The sequence below is a fragment of the Elephantulus edwardii genome, unplaced genomic scaffold (genome assembly GCF_000299155.1).
Source record: "Elephantulus edwardii isolate Elephantulus edwardi_28Jun2011 unplaced genomic scaffold, EleEdw1.0 scaffold00076, whole genome shotgun sequence".
NCBI classification, from domain to species: Eukaryota; Metazoa; Chordata; class Mammalia; order Macroscelidea; family Macroscelididae; genus Elephantulus; species Elephantulus edwardii.
Window position 1 is genome coordinate 1507058 of NW_006399826.1, and position 19031 is coordinate 1526088.

At 38.2% G+C, this 19031-nt stretch overlaps 1 protein-coding gene across 1 annotated transcript in view; it reads left to right on the forward strand.

The window, feature by feature from the left end:
• ASXL3 (additional sex combs like 3 (Drosophila)) overlaps nucleotides 1–19031 on the forward strand; it is a 194355-nt gene that overhangs the window by 98864 nt on the left and 76460 nt on the right. Inside the window, exon 7 of the mRNA XM_006889225.1 lies at nucleotides 11299–11462. Within this exon, the coding sequence (XP_006889287.1) occupies nucleotides 11299–11462 (164 nt within the window). The remainder of the gene's footprint in view (nucleotides 1–11298; nucleotides 11463–19031) is intronic.

Here is a 19031-nt window from a genome sequence, read left to right on the forward strand (position 1 = left end):
CCTCCAGCAGGTTTTCAGCGACTGTGAATTGTGTGAGAGCAGATTGCCACCAACGTCCCTGGCTGTGGCTTTGGCAGCACAATTCTTTCTATCACTTAAGCCACTAGAACTCCCTAGCTATCTGAAAACAGAGAGAAAATCATTTTTCATCTTGTTACTCTCATTCTCTGTACTTCCTGAGTATTTGCTCATGTTTTTATACTTTCACAGCTTCTCAATTTTACTTTTTTACATTTACAATTTTATATTTATACATTTTAAACTTATATTTATAATTTTACATATATCAACTTCTTGATTTATAAAAATAACCTTTAAAATTTCAATCTCTTTTTCCATTCTTCAATAGATACATCTCAGAACAGTAATATGCTTTAAAAACAGTTCATTCACCTGCATTTCATACTTTTTCAGCTTTGCCGTTTAAAATCCAAGAATTTTATCATTTCCATTGCAATCTTTTTCCTTGTTCCTTGACATCTTGAACTATGCTTCTTAATGTCAAATTATATAATAGGAGTATATGGGTCAGAAGCTATTTTTTAAAGCTATTTTTGTCTTACTAGATGATTTTACTTACTGATTTTATTTGGATGAAAACAGAGCTTTGGTATTCTTCAATGTTTATTGAGATATATTAGCCATGTTTTCTTAATATTCTTTAAAAATTGAATGCCCCCTCCCAAATAAAAATTGTTTTCTCTAATGGTTAAAAGGGAGCCTAGTGGCAAGAAGCTGCATAGCAATCCCTAAGGCACATGGTTTGAGGCCACCAATTGCTCTGAGAGAGAAGGATGGGCAGTTTCCTCCCCTATGTTAACTGCCTCTGAAAACCTTCTAGCTGTGGGTTGGTTCCAACTCTGTAGGACACAACAACAACAACAACAATGGTTAAGTGGAGTACCACATGTTAAATGCATTGCTTCAAGACTGATTATATAAATAATTAATATTATTATAAAAGTTCTTTGTCCTGATTGACTTAAAGACTGGGCCTCTGTATTTAAAAGTTGGTTGGGCCTGCTGTTCATTTGTTGTCTGTTAGTTTGCTGTACTAAGATAACTGGGTTGCTTTGATACTGAATGTTGTGCCACTTGTGTGTCTAATGCCATAATGGATAACCATGGTGGACAGTGTTTGGTAGAGCTCCCAAAATAAAACAGACTTGGAAGCAGGATTGGCATCGACTTCCTAAACAACATGCCTTTGGAAACTCCGTGAACATTAGAGAAATGGCAATAGTTATAGAACAGAGTTCAGATCTTTTGTTCAAAGGGTTGCTGTGAGTTGTACTTGACTCAACGGCACATAACAACAACAACAATAAAAGTTCTTTGTATTCAGAGGATGATTTTTTTTTTTACTTGGTGTGTCACTTTCTGGTTATAGTATAATCAAAATTCATGGGGAAAGGTGAGCAATCTCCTATGAGATTTACAATTCGCCAGACCCAGTTCATAGTCATTACGAGTTGTTTCTGGCCTGCCAGCAATGAGAGAGAAAAAATGCATTGTAGAATGTCTCTTTTTTTTATTCTCTCAATTGTGTTTATCATTTTGAAATAACGATGTTTAAACAAATACAAGTTCAAGGTCATTCTGTCTTCCCAGTATGTTACACACATATGAAATTATCTTTCTCAACCACCAGTCCTCTCCTCACCTCTTGCCCTTTTGTATCTGTGTTATGATGTTAATCTCTTCTCGTGTGATTTACTGCCTCTGAAAACCCAGCAGAGGGTCAATTATTGGTCACTTCTGACTCTGTAGCTCTCAGTGACACTTACAAAATAATGTTTTTCATCCTATCTTCCCCCCTATTTGTGTATCTTTGATATGATGTTAATATAACAATATTGCATTTGTTATAGTTTTAAATTTCTGTTCAGTGCACCTACACCTACACCTCCCTACTTATCTGACATTTTGCATTTATGATGATAGCAAAACTACTACTCAACTATTTTACATGTTCGTGATGCACATCTCACAGTAATGAAAGCTGAAGTAAGAGGTGAGGGCAGTGGTGGCTGTGAGTTATGTTCCTGTGTCCATTTGTCTGGGCCATGATTCTCAGTAGCTTATAATGCAACAGGGCTTTTAAATGATGATGTAAATAGCTTCCGTTGTGCTGTCTTATGAGCCATTCATTTTCATACTATGCCACTTTTCACCTACTGACCTACTCTTTGAAACCTGTGATGTTGATTAAGCACAGAGTGGGCGTATTGCTTATTTCATAGCTTTATTTTTATCCTTTCAATGGGATTTTAATTTTGTATATTTCTTATAACATGATTTAACTGATTTTTATTAATTTTTACATTATATAAAACTCCATTTATATTTCTTATGATTGTTGAACTTAATTTTATTTTGACAGATTTTTCTCCCATACCTCTGTCTAGTTGATTAAGTTTCCTTTCATTAAGTTATTTGAAAGCTGTCATTTTTTTCCCTCCACTCCCTAATGACTACTTCATATAGTTTTAACAGTGAAAGAATCCATGGCTCTTTTTTATCACCTAAACACTGTTAGTTTTAATTTTTGTGTTTACAAAACACAGGGTTGGGTTATTTTTGTGTGTGTTAATTTCATTCCTACCAACTGTATTGAGCTAGTGGAAGGTTCAAAAGATCTCTTTAAAGCATTAGTAATAAAAATGTCCTTTTGAGGTCTCAGATGATTTACCTGCTCCCAGCTGTAGGATGGTCAGTTGCCTCATGCATGCAAAAGACAGAAGAATTGTTACATTTGATTTATAGTAACAGCAAAGAATAGTGAATATATTGTGCACTTCTAGAAGAATGAAAAGAATGTCTTACAACAGTTATTGCCAGAGTGACCCTCAGAAGTGAGGCTAATAAGACTCTGGGTCTCCTATTTTGGACACGTTACCAGGTGTGACCAGAAGCTGAAGAACATCATACTTGAAAAGTAGAAAGTTCAAAGAGGAAGACCCTAGTGAGTTAGATGGATACAGTGACTGCATAGTGGGCTCAGGAGTGGAGGTGCCTGTGAGGATGGTGACAGTAGTTCATTCTGCTGTATACAGCGGCTTTCCAAGTCATAACAGACTTGGCAACACCTAATAACGGCTGCATATTTTGCATGCAATTTTGTCTTGGTTTTATTTCTACTTTTATTTTAAACCACCCCTAACCTCCATGAAAAAGACACTTCTGTCAGGATTAGAGGAAGACAAATCAACAACCTACACTATGCAGATGATACAACCTGACTTGTTGAAAATGAAGAGGTGTTGAAACACATGGTACAGATCAAAGACTATAGTCTTCAATGTAGATTACATTTTAACATCTAGAAAATGAAAATCCTTACCTCTGGACCTCTAAGCGAAATCAACACAGATGGAGAAAAAGGTTGAAATTGTCAATTATTTTGCCTTACATTGATCCAAAATCGTAACACCTTGGTGGCATCAGTCATGAAATCAAAAGACCCAGTTGCATTGGGAAAATCTGCTGTCATGAAATTTTCCAAAGTCTAAATAGCAACAAAATCCATTTAAAGATTAAGGTGTGCCTAATTCAGGTCATGGTCTTTTCTATTGCTTGCTGTGCATCTATAAGTTGTACAATGAACAAGAATAACAGAAGAATTGGTGCCTTTGAGTTGTGGTGTTGAAAAAGAGAACTGGGTAGCTCATGAACTGCCAAAAGAACACATAAATATGTCTTCAAGAAAAGTACAACCAGAGTGCCCCCGGAAGTAAAGATAGTGACTCTTTGTCTCACATACTCTGGGCATGTTGTTAGGATAGGCTAGTCTTTGGAAAAGGACATCCTGCTGGAAAGGTGGTAGGCCACTGAAGCAGAGGAATAGATTGACTAAATAGATTGGCACAATCTACTGCCATACCAATAAGCTCAAGTATATCAGAGATGATAAGGAAGGTGTAGATGGGACAAGGTGTAGATCTTTCCTAGGCTGTCTATGAGTTGTAGTCAACTCAGCAGCACCTAATAAACAGTCTGAAGGGAGTTCATTGCTCACCCCATGCAAATCTCTCTGGCAGTTTGAATTTACCTACAGCTTCTTGGGAGAAAGTGGACAATATCCTCTCGTACCATTTACATTGCTCATTTAGGCAAAATTCCTGTCTGTCAAATAGTGCTTTAGAGGTGAGTAAACAAATTAAGATAGACTAGGGAGAAGGATTGGCCATCTAATCCTGATATAACAGGCCTTACAACACCCAGTGTACAGTAGAGCACATTTAGATTAGACTTGCAGATACAGCACCAGAGGCAGAACCTTCTATTGGCTCAGGATCGGGCAGATTTCAGACCTAGTTTACATGGGGTCACTATGAGTCGTAGGTGACTTAATGGCACATAACAAGAAGAAACTATTTATAGCCTCTAAAAACCCACTTGAAGGTCAGCTGTAATTTGACTCAGACTTGCCAACAAGAATCTTATTTTCCATAGATTTTTACTTGTTTGTTTGGAATTACCCAGACATACTTGTTTATCATTGTTTCTTGAAATCTACTCATTCCTTTTTTGATTTAATGCCTTAATTTGTTAAGAATATTTTTATTGGCTATGTCAGGAAAATTATTTCAGGGACAGAATTTTTATTGGAAATACTGAAAATGTTCTTATTTCATTGTCATTTTATAATAATATAATTGAAGTCTCCCAGTACAATTTGTCTTTTGATTTCCTGTCTGCTGGTGCCACAAGGGTTGATTGTGGAGCCAACCACAATCGTTAACAACCTCAGTCTCTTCTCCATCTGTCATGTTGCTGTCAATTGGCCCAGTGGTGAGAATCTTTATTTTCATAATATTGAGCTTCAATCTATATTGAAGATAGTCCTTGACCTTCTGCAGCAAGCACTTCAGGTCCTCCTCAGTTTCAACAAGCAAGGTTGTGTCACCTGCATAATGTAGATTGTTGATGAATCTTCCCTTCAATCCAGTTGCTACATTCTTCCTCATAAAGCACTGAGAAAATCTACTGTCAGGGACCTCTACAGCGTACTGAGAAGCAACGATGTCAGTCTACAGACTAAGATGTATCTGAATCAGACCATGGTCTTTGATTACTATCAAATCAATCAGAGAGTTGAACAATGACTAAGGATGACAGAAGAAGAATTAAGGCCTTTGAGTTGTGGTGCTGCAGAAGAGTATTGAACATACCATGGACCACCAAGACAAAAAATAATTCTATCTTTGAGAGGGTGAAACCAAGTTTCTCTTTGGAGACTAGGTTTTGAAACTTCGTCTCACATCCTTTGTGCACGTGGCTAGGAAAAACTGGTTGTTGGAGACCAATATCATGCTGGGAAGGGTGGAGGGACAGTGCAGGAGAGGAAAACCCCTGATGAGAAGGATTGATACAGTAACTGGAGAAAATAGGGGTAGGTGTTTTGGAGTAGGTGAGATTGGCTCGGGATAGCACAGGCTTCAGAGCTGATCTACATAGAGTCTCTAGGAGTCACTGAGGGCACATAACAATTTAAGTATGGATTGCCATTGAATGTCCATTGTCCTCTGTAGTATATTTAGCTGTCTTCTATTCTTACTGCTGAGAAAGCTTCTGTCAATCTTATTGTCACTCTTTCTAAGACAGTCTGTGTTTTGTTCAAAATAGTTTGAAGATACTCATTTTGGTTTTAGTATTTTAAGATTTCAATACGCCAGATGTAGGACTTGTACTTATTTTAAGATGCTATATTTTCTTTTATTTCAGGACTTGTGTAATTATTTCTATTCTTTAAAAAATTCTTATTATTAGTCCCTTAATATTTCATTGTTACCATCGTCATTGGACTTGTTTGTTGTGTGGGTTTTTTTTTGTTCTGTAAGTGTCTCTATAGAGACTAAGGTGTGCCTGATACAGGCCATGGTCTTTGCAATCTCTTGTTATGCATCAGAGAGTTGGACAATGACTAGGGAGGACAGAAGGAGAGTGGATGCTTTTGAGCTGTGGTGCTGGAGAAGGGTACTGAATGTACCCTGGACTGCCAGGAAAACAAACAGATTCATCTTGGAGAGGATTAAACCAAGCTACTCCTTGGAGGCAAGGATTCTGGGGCTTTGTCTGACATACTTTGGACATATTGCCAGGAGGGACGGGTCCTTGGAGAGGGACATCATGCTTGGGAGGGTGGAGGGACAGCGCAGGAGGGGAAGACCCTCTATGAGATGGATTGATTCAGTGACTGGGGTAATCCGGATGGGTGTGTCAGAGGCAGTGCGGTTGGCGCAGGATAGAGCAGGGTTTAGGACTGTTGTGCATAGGGTCGCTATGAGTTGGAAACGACTCGACGGCACATAACAACAACAACAACAAATAAAAATGCATCAACTGTGCATTCTGATTTTTCATCCTAATTCCTGTATTTCTTCTAAGTCCTTTTCCTGACATTTTAACCCTATTTATTAATTTATTTGTTCTTTTACTTATTTTTACTTAATTATTTTGATAATAAATGAATTTTACTGTTATTTAATAAAATAAATGGTTTATATTAGTTTAAATTTTTGATATTTGAGAGTTCTGTGGATTTTGGTAAATTATTTAATGTCATATATTTATCCTTGTGGAATAGTTTCACAGACAGAATTGTTGAACTGTCCTTAAAATACCCTGTATTTCACCTTTCTTTTGTCTTAGTGTCCTGGACTCCTAGCCATCACTGATGGCTACTGTTTCTCCAGTTTTACCTTTCCCAGAATGTTCTGCATTTAGAATCATGTAATATGCCACTTTTTCATAATGACTTTACCATTTAATGCACTTCCAAGAGTGGCTAACTCTTTTCTTTGTGAGCACCAAATCATACTCTATCAAATACCACAGCTTGTTTACTCATTCACCTATGATTTTAGTTCTTCCCAATTATTGGTTATTATTAATTGTTAGGTGCCAGTTGTTAGGTGGAATATTACCCATAGAGACCCTGTACACAACAAATCTTAACTCTTCCCTATCCTATACCTCCTCATACATTCAAATACACTAGAGCCCATTGGAGCAGTCACTGTGCCAATCCATCTGGTTGAGGTTCTTCTTTTTTTTTTACCAGCCCTCCACCTTTTGATCAAAAAGGCTCACCTTTAGGTCCCAACTCCTTTAGAGAAGAGACTCCTAGCCCCCAACCAACTTTTGATAAAAGGCCTGCCTTCGTGATCCCAACTGCTTTAAGTAAGAGGCTCCCATCCCCCAACTGACTATTGATTTGATCAAAAAGCCCTTCCAGGCCCCAGCTGCTTTTAAAAAGAGGCTCCATGCCCCAAATCAACTTTTGATTAAAAAGGCCCACCTTTTGGGTCCCAACTGCTATTGTTATTATTATTATTATTGAACTACTAGAAAAAAATTGCATACAAGTTTTGGTGTGGACATAAGTTTTCCACTCATTTGGATATCAAGCAACATAATTATTGGATATTAGGATAAGCCTAAATTTACCTTTGCACAAAATTACTAGGTAGTCTTCCAAAGTGGCTTTATCATTTTTTAAAATTATTGTTTTAATTATTTTTTTATTAAATTTTATTACTTTTAATGAACACTTAAAGAGATTTTGGGTTTCCATTCATTCATTGTTGCACTATTTTCTCTACCCTCCCCCAAAATTCGTTCTTCTTTTTTTTTCCACCTTGAAAGTCTGTTTTCATTGTCCCCTTGCCACAGTGCTTGTCAAAGCCAGTTTTGATTAATCTCCTTTGTCAGTGTGTCCTTTGCCATTCCCTATCACTTCTTCCTGAGAGAGACTTCACCCTGATTCATAAGGAAAAGGGGACAGTGTATTCTCTTACCTACTTCCTGCTGAAAAGGGATGCTGTAGGTTTCAGGGTGAAGATCTTCTCTCACTACTATAAAGGGACCCTTTGGCAATAGGAAACACGTAGACTATTATGGAAATTGATTTTGGAATTTAGATGCACTGTTATCAGTTGTGCTTAGCCGTACATGGTCATATTCTTGAAGATGTATCGTAGAACTGTTGCAGCCTAGAAGACACAAATTTAACTAACAAGTTAAAAGAACATGAGTCAAAAATTAAAAAGCAATAATATTCCAAGTAGAGGTTCTAATAGTGGCACAAATCAAGTTACAGAGGGAAGGTAGTTCTTAAGATAAAAGTACTATTGACTAACACTTTGTCTATTATAGTATAAAGGTTAGGAACCACAAGATATAGAGGCTCAACTGTGTCATTTATTGTTCGTAAGTCCTGGAGCGAATTCCATCTACCACTGGGTTGTTTTGCAGCTCAGAAGTCCGCATGCAAGGCAGAGGTGATGTAAGGAACTGCTTATGAGGTTTTCCGTCAACTCCAACAACTAAGAAATTATTTGTTGTATATTTAAATTTTTCCCTCATTTAACAACTGGGATCTAGAGGGAAGAAAAAAGATCAGAGAATGGCCAAAATTATTGGGGCAGCTATTGCTGCCAGTTTAGGGCCTGTGTCAGGAAAAGGAAGTCTTACTCATAAACAGTGCCACCCAAAGGTAATAAAGGAGGTTAGAATTGCTTCCACTGTGGAACGCTGGGCCACTTCAGTAGACAGTGTCACAGACGAGAGCCACAGATAGGAAAGGAAGTAGAGAGGAAGCTCCCACTTACTTGCTTTAAGTGTGGATCTGAAGGACATTTGGCCAAGGGTGGCCTACATCAGGTCCTCGTAGCTGACAGGACTGTCAGGCCCCAGCTCCCAGCTGGAAACAAAGGAAGACGCTTCAATGATTTAGATCCTCCCAGAAGAGCTGTGGGTGATTATTAACATTACTGGTAAGTATATTCGTTTTCTCCTGGACACAAGAGCCTACTATTTGGTCCTAAAAGTCTTCTGAGGTCCCAACTCTTCTCACTATTTCTTAGTTGTTGGAATTGACTGCTTTATCATTTTAAACTGAGCTGCTCCTTGGAGGCAAGGATTCTGAGGCTTCGTCTGACATACTTTGGTCATGTTGTAAGGAGAGACCGGTCCTTGGAGAAGGACAGCATGCATGGAAGGGTGGAGGGCAGGCACAGGAGGGGAAGACCCTCTAGGAAGTGGATTAATTTGATGACTGGGGTAATCAGGATGGGTGTGCCAGAGACAGTGAGATTGGCACAGGACAGAGCAGAGTTTACAGCTGTTGTACATAGGTTCACTATGAGTCACAAGCGACTTGACGGCACATAACAACAACAAGGCCACCAGCGGTGAATTAGGTTTCATATTGCTCTTTAACTACACCACCACTTGTGTTGTCAGTAGTAAGATTTCAGACACTCCAATATGTATGTAAGGGAGGCTTATTGTTGGACTGCTTACTGAGAGATTAGCAGTTTGAATTCACCAGTCACTTTACAAGAGAAAGATAAAACAGTATCTCTTCCTTTATGATTCCAGCCTTGGAAAACCAGTGATGGGTTAGCTGTGGCAGTGAATTTGGTATGAATGGACCTCCGGTGGTATAGTCTATCAAGAGTAGTACTGCTAATCCAAAGACCTCATGTCTCTGCTGTTTAGAATCTATTAGTAGCTCTGCAAGGGGACTCTGGTGGCTTATTGGTCAGGAACTGTGATCCCAATGCAAAGATAGGTGGTTTGAATACTCTCACTTCTCTGTGGGAGAAAGATAGGCAGTCTCCTCTCATATGATTTACTGTCTCTGAAAACCCACTGGAGGGTCAGCTATGGATCGGTAAATGGTATACAGTAACATCAGCAACTCAACAGGAGAAAGATGATCAGTCCCTTCCCACATAATTTAGAGCCTCAGAAAACCCAGTTCAATTGAATGGCAATCAGTTGAATTGAGCTGAGTTTTAATGGTATGTTTTCTTAGTTACTCAGTTTTCAGACTGAATTTTAGATGTTTATGCTTCTTTTGCTTTTAATAATCTAAAATTGAGCCCAGCAGCGTTTTTTCTGCTAAAGGCCAGATAGGAGATACTTTATAGCTTGCTAACTATATGACTTGCCACAGCTATTAAGCTCTGGACTGTAGTGCAAAAGCCAACATGGACAGTATGTAAACAGTTGGGCATGTCTGTACACCCGTAAGTGTATATTTACCAAAATAAGTGTGCAGTTGGTTTTAGCTCATGTGATATACTCATCATTGATTTAAAACATACATTATTACAATCTCAGTCAAGCAATTCTCTTAGTTGAAGTAACTGTTTGCATCACTTGGCTATCACTTATAGTTGGTTATTTTCCTATGTGTTACAGTTTTGGTTTGTGAACTCAACATGCACCTTTTTTTTTGGTGAGGACTTTTGTTCCTTGAGTTTGTATGTCAGACCTTATAGTTATACTTTATAGAAGATAGCTTTTTTAGTTCTCACAGTTAGAAATACCCTTAGTAAGAATCTTCCAATCTTTAGTTAACTGACAGGGACATGTAGGACTAGCAAGTTAGTACAGCTGTGTTATTGTTATTAGGCGCCGTTGAGTTGAGTACAACCCAAAGCAACCCTATAAACAACAGATCTGATCCCTCTCCTATGCTATCCTCATACTTCCTGACATACTAGATTCCATTAATATGGCTGTAATCTTATTAAAATGAAAACCAGCTACTTTTTCTTGTTATTGACCTTGGATTCTATCCATATAACTTTTAATTGTTACAGTTATACTTCCAAAGTTTTAAAATTCTGATTAAAAGATAATAATAAAGAACTTCTACATTGATCTGGACTGTTGTTGTTGTTTGTTGCTGTCGAGTCATAGACTACTCATAGTGACGCTATGAACCAAAGATGTGAGCACTGTTCATAGAGTTTCCGGAGACAAGCCATTTCGGAAGTGAATGCCACTCCTGCTTCCAAGCTTGTTTTAATCAGAAAGCTCCACCAAACACTGTTCGCCATGGGTAACCATAATCGCATTTGGCACACCAGTGTCACAGTGTTTAGCATCACAGCCACCACAAGTTACCTCTGTATAGCATGCACAGACCAGTGCTATACCACCTAGAAGAATGTTTGACAGAAAACAATTTAGACGAGGCCTGATGGCTGCAGATTGAAATCACCCACTTTGGGCTTGGTAGCATAACTTTCTGTCCACTAGGCTAACGTGGCTCTCTCTATGTTGTCATTGTTATTGTTGTTAAGTGCCACTATTAAATAGAAAGTGAATTATACATCATAAAAATTAAAGGGATATAGCATAATAAAGACACTTTCAAAGGCCTCATTTTGAAATACTTAAAAGGGATATAATATCACTGACTGTACTTATCTATGTGTGGGAGTTTTTCCCCCCCTGCTCTATAGGAAATTCATTCTTTTTGCTTATTTCTCATAGGACACTTGAAATGGACCAAAGCTGAGGACATTGACATAGAAACTCCTGGATCTATTCTTGTCAACACTAACTTGAGAGCATTAATAAATAAACATACATTTGCTTCCTTACCTCAGCATTTCCAACAATACCTCCTGCTTTTGCTCCCAGAAGTGGATCGGCAGGTAAGTTGAAGCTTTGAACATTTGCTATCAGGTGGTACTTTTATTTTCTCGTGTGTCAAGGTTGTTATGAAAGAGGTTGATAAATGAACGGACTGTTTTGTAACAATACAATATGTTTATGTAATTTCTTCGCATGTATATCTGCTGCTCTCATCACTTTTTTGGTTATTACGCAAAAACAGAACCATTTTTTAGTCTCAGTAGTGAGCCAATTCAAATTTTAAATAATGGTATATTGCTGTAGAGGAAAAATAAGGACCTCCCCACACTGGGAAGGGAAAACAAAGAAATCAAACATTCCATTATCAAATAAATCTTTGAAGTGGTTGTTCCTTTGCCTGGAGGGAATATTGAAGTGCAGCAATAAAAAGCCAGGGTTTCTAAGAAATTATGTAAATGTTTTTATTCTCAACTCTTTCCAAAAACCGTTTAAAATTTATGTTTGCGGTTGGCTTCAGAAAGTCTATCATCATGAATAAGATTGCCTATAAATAATCACCTTTTATCTTTTTATTTTCTGGTATAGATGGAAATGCTTTAAGTTCTAAGTGTATTTTTGTATTTTTGAAAAGCTTCCAAAATAAGGAAATACAAATATAGACCCCATAAAAGCAGGCATCAATCATCATCCAAAGCTGTTTCCTTAGAAAATAAAAGGGGGGGAAATCATCACATCACAAACTTTCATTACATGTCAACAGACATTATTAAATGGCACCTAGGAAAACTTCCTTGTAATTTTTTACTTCAATAAATTGTAACACAGTTATACTTTCCTGTTGATGAACAGAATATACTTGTGTTTATGAATTTGCATCTCAAAATGATATATGCATCCATGAATTAAAAGTAGCCAAGATTGAATCAGTATATCCAAATCACTTTCAATAAATCTTAACTTGCTTTTTCAAATAAATCTTTATTTTCTATTGTTCATATGTTGTGTTGTTGTTGTTGTTGTTGTTGTTATGTGCCGTCGAGTTGTTTGCGACTCATAGGGACCCTATGTACAACAGCCCTAAACCCTGCTCTATCCTGTGCCAATTGCATTGCCTCTGACACACCCATCCCGATTACCCCAGTTACTGAATCAGTCCACCTCATAGAGGGTCTTCCCCTCCTGCGCTGTCCCTCCACCCTCCCAAGCATGATGTCCCTCTCCAAGGACCGGTCCCTCCTTACAACATATACAAAGTATGTCAGACGAAGCCCCAGAATCTTTGCCTCCAAGGAATAGCCTGTTTAACCCTCTCCAGGATGAATCTGTTTGTTTTCTTGGCAGTCCATGGTACATTCAATACTCTTCTCCAGCACCACAGCATCGTTTTTTACACCAGATCTTTCCAATTTCTTTTACCCACCTTTCCCTCTACCCATCAAATTGTGTGACTCTATGATGACCACCCTCTGCCGTCCTTACCTCTCTACTCCCCCCCATTATAGCCTTGGATCCTCATACACATTTTACTAGTTATGTTTCTATTTCGTCAATGATGGCCTTATACAGTATTTGTCCTTATGGGTCTAAGTTGGTTAACTTAGCATAATGCTCTCAGTTCCCCCCAAGTTAGGAAGTGATTTTCAAAATCATTTTTCCTGCATGCTGCGTAGTATTCCATAGTGCGAATGTACCCTAATTTCTCAATCCGTTTGATTGTGCTTGGACATTTGAGCTGTTTCTGTGTTCTTGTAATGGTAAATAATGCTGCTGTGAGCATTGGTGTGCAAATATCCATTTGTGCCTCAGTTCTAATTTTTCTCAGGGTATATTCCAGGCAGTGGAATGAATGGCTGGGTCATATGGAATTTCTATGTTTAGCTTATTGAGGAAACACCAAACTGCCTTCCAGAGTGATTGTACCATTTTACAATTGCACCAAAAGTGTATAAGAGTTTCTTTCTCACCACATCCTCATTTAATACTTACTGTCTTGTTAAACTTTACCACTGCTATTGCAGTGAGATGATATGTCATTTTGGTTTTGATATCTTTCTCTCCTTTCTTTTTAATTTCCATCTCTCTTATTTCCAGAGATTTGGAACATTTCTTCATGTGTCTGTTGGCCCTCTGAATATCTTTCTCTGTGAAAAGTCTTTCCATGTCTTTTACCCATTTTGTAATTGTGTTATCAGTCTTTTTCTTGTGGAGGTCCTGTAAGATTCTGTAAACTTTTGATTTGAGACTCTTGTCTGGAATTACCAAATACTTTTCCCCAGACAGTATCAACTCAAGGTGGATCTTGGCTTTTAATTTGATTCTCAACTCTTCTTTTTATTTTCAATTCTTTGCCAAAAACATTTAAAGTATACTTAAACTATAGAGAATTTAGTAATTCACTCAATAAGCATTTAATAAGCACTTACTATTGTTCCAAAATACCTACATGCGAAATAGTTAAGTAAGTTTTCCACTAACTGCTCACATCTTTAGATATATGTTTGCTTCTAATATATCTCTTTGATAGGAAGGGTACTGTTATTAATATTTAGTAAAATACGTCAAGGACTCTCCTTCATAAGGTCGCTATGAGTCGCCTGTGACTCGACGGCACTTAACAACAACAACAAAATACCATTCTATTTGGGTACATTAAATTTAACTGGGAATTTTCCTTTACTCCACAAAAAATTTATTTAATATTTACTCTTAAAATGTCACGTATTAAACACTTTTGAACAACAGATTGTTGTTATTCAGTGCCAGTGAGTCGACTCTCTCTTGTGGTAACCCTGCAAACAACAGATCTGAACCTTGCCCTATCTTATACCATCATCACAATCTGAGTCATTCTCACGTGCTTATTGAATGTTACTGGATGAATCAGTAAACATTCTACTGTTTGAATACATACGTTATATTTTTTAATAACCAAAATATGAAGTGTAACTGGACAAGCTCGGTGAACGAACATGACATATATTGATCTTTCATGACCAGAAGTAAAATGTCAGGGACAATTTAATACTTTTGAATTGGACTTTGAGATAGAGGTAAAGTGTGAAGTAAAATGATGGGAAAGTGCCATGTAAAAGGTCTAAAGAATTAAAAAAAACACACAAAACACAACAACACAAAACACCACAGGGGAAAAAAGCCCCCAAACAAACAAAAAACCCCCAAAACCCAAGACAAAGAAACCTCTAAATTTGTCTAAGAAAGTCAGGCTACTGGGAAGAACATTTTACGTGACTCTGGAAAAACAGATTGGAACCAGATTTTGGATGACTCCTTGAGAATGAGGCTAACATGAAAGTGTCTCTCTCTGTAATAAAAAAGCCATCTAGGACTTCAGAGCAGAACAAAATGCTAGAAGAGCATTGCTTTTTAAAAAAAGATTATTCTGGCAGTCCTGAATGCTGATGCTAGCGATGAGAAGCTTGAAAGTAGAAGAAATAGAAAGCAATTTAGTTGTTCCAAAAGACATAATGAGAGCTTGGATTTGGGGATGAGCATTGAAATCCGAGATGAGGAGGATAATGCAATCATCATCATCGTCATCATTATGCAATGGTAGCAGTTTTACATTTTGTCACACAACATTTAAAACAAGGTAGAAGGAGAAGCCACTGATGACTCTCACATTTTAAACTTGTGTGACTTGAGAATATTATTCAGTCATTGAAAATAACCTCAAAAATCTGATTTATTTGCTTTTGCACGTTTCCTCCCCTTTAAAATGTGTGCTTTATCTCTTTACAACCCTTTACCTGACTCTTGGAATAAGGTTTGACATGTTCAGTGAATCATTTTTTTTAATGAAAAAAGGAAACATTATCATAGGCTTAGCCAAATACTTCAGGAGCAGCTAGTCTAAATGCTATATATGATTCACCCTATAGGAGTTTTTGTTACTCAGTTCTTTCTAGTCACAGTGAACTGTGAAAATGAATAAGGCTCATTACTTGTCATCATATAATGCTGAGTCTCTTGGGAAATTATTTAGTTGTGAAATATTTACTGAGCCTCTAATGTTTGCTATATACTTTACTATATATTAAAGACGTAAGGATGAATTTTGTGGGGGAATGAAATAGAAGAAGAAGGGAAAGACTGCCTCATACCAGAATATAATACATAATAGATAATTCTCAGTGCAATGAAAGAAGTTTAGTAACCTGAGCTGTATCTGTCAAATCTTGTGTACGACCAGGGAGAATCTCATCAATGTCCAGGAGGAGTCCTTCAAAGGCATAGAAAATGAAGAAATTTAATTTGAAAGTAGTAATAGAGTCTTTGTGGTGGAAAGTATATTTAAGTTGGACCTTGAAGGACTAGTTTTAAGTAGAACTAAAGGAAAATCCATTCTATAGAGTGAGTGTATATCATTCACAAAGATGTATTGTTCATTGGGATACAGAATATCTAGTAGTTCCATAGGACTGAAACATCTAAAATGAGGTAATTGGTAGAATCCTTAAAAGGAATATGGTTTCCTGACTTGATAACCTGGTTATAATCTCAGCTTTTAGAACATTTTCTGCTTTCAAGGAGTACCATCAATTCTTTTTCAAATAAAGATAGCACACACACAATGACTGAACATGTATTTTAACACCTAGATATAGAGGAGAGGAGAAAGCCCCAAAGGATAAACAAAATAAGTTTCTTATTTTCTGTAGTAGCCCTGAGAATAATGGATTGGAGAGGCAGAGAGATAAGACACAGGGAGACTGGTTAAGACACAATTACAGTAGTTGAGATATTTGATAAGGGTCTGACCTTGGGCTCTGACCTTGGAAATGAAAAGAAAGGAATGAATTCCAGACATATTTTCAACCCAAAATGAGTAGGCATAAATGGCAGATTCCCTGTGAGATGGGGTTGTTAGAGTTCTAGAAGGTGACTAGAGATTTTATCTGGGGTGGCTTCTGAGAGCAGAGGGCCTCGGTGGGCCTGTCAGCACAAGATAACAAGAAATTTGGAACTCTCTCTTAAGATGGGCTCAAAATTCTTACCTCGCCGAATGAATAATAAACAAGTTAGTTGACTTAGCAACCCAAAAGCCTACTATCACAATCTAGTTTATAAATATCAGCAGAGGGACAAGCACTACTATTTATTTCCTGGGCTGGAATGGATAAAGAAGACATGAAAATATGAACTGGATTATACTGTGTGGGCAGGTGTGTGTGTCAGGGTACAGTACTGCGAGAATGTCAAATACCTAAGAGTTACATGTTTGTTGAAAGTTTGTGTGTTTTTACAACATTTAGTGCTTCCAGTGCTTCTTTCCACCTTTTGGATACTCTCTGGCTTCTGCCTCATTATGGCACCACCACCCCCCTTCACTCCTGCAGGGCCTCTTCTTTGACCCTGACCCACACTAATCTGCAGTTCATTCCATTACCATAGCCTGACAGTAGGGAATCCCCCTTTTTCTTGCCAATTGCTGTAGTCATTTAGAGCTTTCACTTTCTCTCTCTCTCTCTCTCTGTGCTCCTTGCATAATGTTTTGATTGTGAACAATTGTACTTTTAATTAGGGAGTTCTGGTATTGGTAAGGATTTGTGCTGCCAAGCCAAGGGCACTTGGTTTGAATCCACCAGTTGCTTTGAGAGAAAGACCAGGAATCTCTTCCTGTGCAGTTTATGTTGTTATGTGCCCTTTGAGTCACCTACAATTCATAGTGACCCTATGTACAATGTCCCTATCTTGAGCCTGACTCACTGACTCTGACACACCTATCCCTGTTACCCCAGTTACTGTGTCAATCCATCTCATCTGAGGTCTTCCTCTGCTGCACTATCCCTCCACCCCTCCGAGCATGATGTCCTTCTCCAAGAACCCATCCCTCCTGGCCACATCCTCAAATAACCTCTAAAAATCTGCTGGAGAGACAGCTGTAAGTTGATTCTTATTCTGTGGCACGGAGCAACAGCAACAACTTAGGTTATATGACCATTTCTTAAATAAGGACTTAAGAAGATTAAATGTGCGAATGGACTTACATTAATGAGGCTTACCCTTAGAGCTTAAAACGTGCCCATCATCACCTGGAGCAAATTATACTCCATGTTTGAGGCCCATGAAATTTACTATCTGGACTTTAGGACATTTGATGAGTGGGTATGATGTGGAGACGGCAGTAGAAGATGCATGGTGAACAGCTGACAACAGTACCCTATTATTGTGAGGCTGATAATAAATTTGGTATTTGTCATGCTGAACTCAGAGGCTTCTGTACAAAAAGTCTGAAAGTAGCTATAAATTCAAGTTTTCAGAGCGTTGTTGTTGTTGTTGTTATGTGCCATCGAGTCCTTTCCAACTCATAGCGACCCTATGCACAACAGCCCTAAACCCTGCTCTATCCTGCACCAACCGCACCGCCTCTGACACACCCATCCCGATTACCCCAGTCACCTAATCAATCCATCTCATAGAGGGTCTTCCCCTCCTGCGCTAATTAGGGATAAAATGTGCATAGATTATAGTGTAAATTATGAGATGAGAATGGGAGAGGAAACTATCTTTGAAAAGGAGGACACACGTGTGAGCAAGTACAGCTGGGTCATCTCTTCCAAGTGATTTATTGTCTCTGAAACCCCTCTGTAGGGTAAGCTGTAAGTTCCCAATGGTCCATAACAACAACACAAGAAATAAGGGAAGAGATGTGTGGATGAGAGGAGATGGAAAAGACCAAGTTCATGAGACATCATAAATACAGAGAACCTCCTACATAGTGGCACATGGACTTTGGGAAAGTTACTGGGAAATGACTAGGAATTCTTTCCTTTGTCGTTCAGATGTATGGTCTTTTAATTTTCTTTGCTTTCTGCTCTAGGAAATGAACATGAACTTTTTATGGCCTACTTCATCAACAGAACATGTACCTTCTGTTTCTTGTTTTAATTTTTTTTTTAAATTAATTCTTAATTTTGGGGAAATATGAAGATACAACTGGGAATAAATTTTGGGCCCAGTATATTTTGACTTAAAGAGTATGTTTTCTTGTACTTAAACAAAATACAGTCAATCCAAAACAGGACGTCATTAGTGACCACAGTTACTGGGAAGGAAGTTCTGGTGATGTAATCTGTAGGAAACTGGTGCTAATAACCCAAAGGCCATGACTCTTGGTTCAAATCCACCAGCAGCTCTGGGGGAGAAAGATGGGTGATCTCTCCCCATGTGATTTATGGCTCTTATTCTTAAGCTGCATATGAAGCGTCCCTTGACATGAACCCCAGACTCATCCCATTGCGCTCTATGATGACACTCAGGGCCCCTCTGCCTCCACTTTGTTGTTAAGTGCCATCAAGTTGTAGCTGAGGCTTTGCTGGTGGCGTGGTCCATCCGAGGCTAACACAGAAGTGATGACTGGGAGTCAAATCCAGAAGCAGCTCCATGGGAGAAAGGTAAGCCATCTTCTCCCATGAACTTTGCAGCCTACAAAAACGTGGTGGAAGGTCAGCTTTGAGATGGTTCTGACTCAAGAACAATGAGAGATTGTTCCAAGTGTAAGCTTGGATTACTTAGGACAGAAGCTCAGACTTCTGGGTCCAGAGAAAAGAGAGTCACCGGAGCCATTGGATGGAGCAATAGAACGTGAATTGCTTCCACCCTGTGTG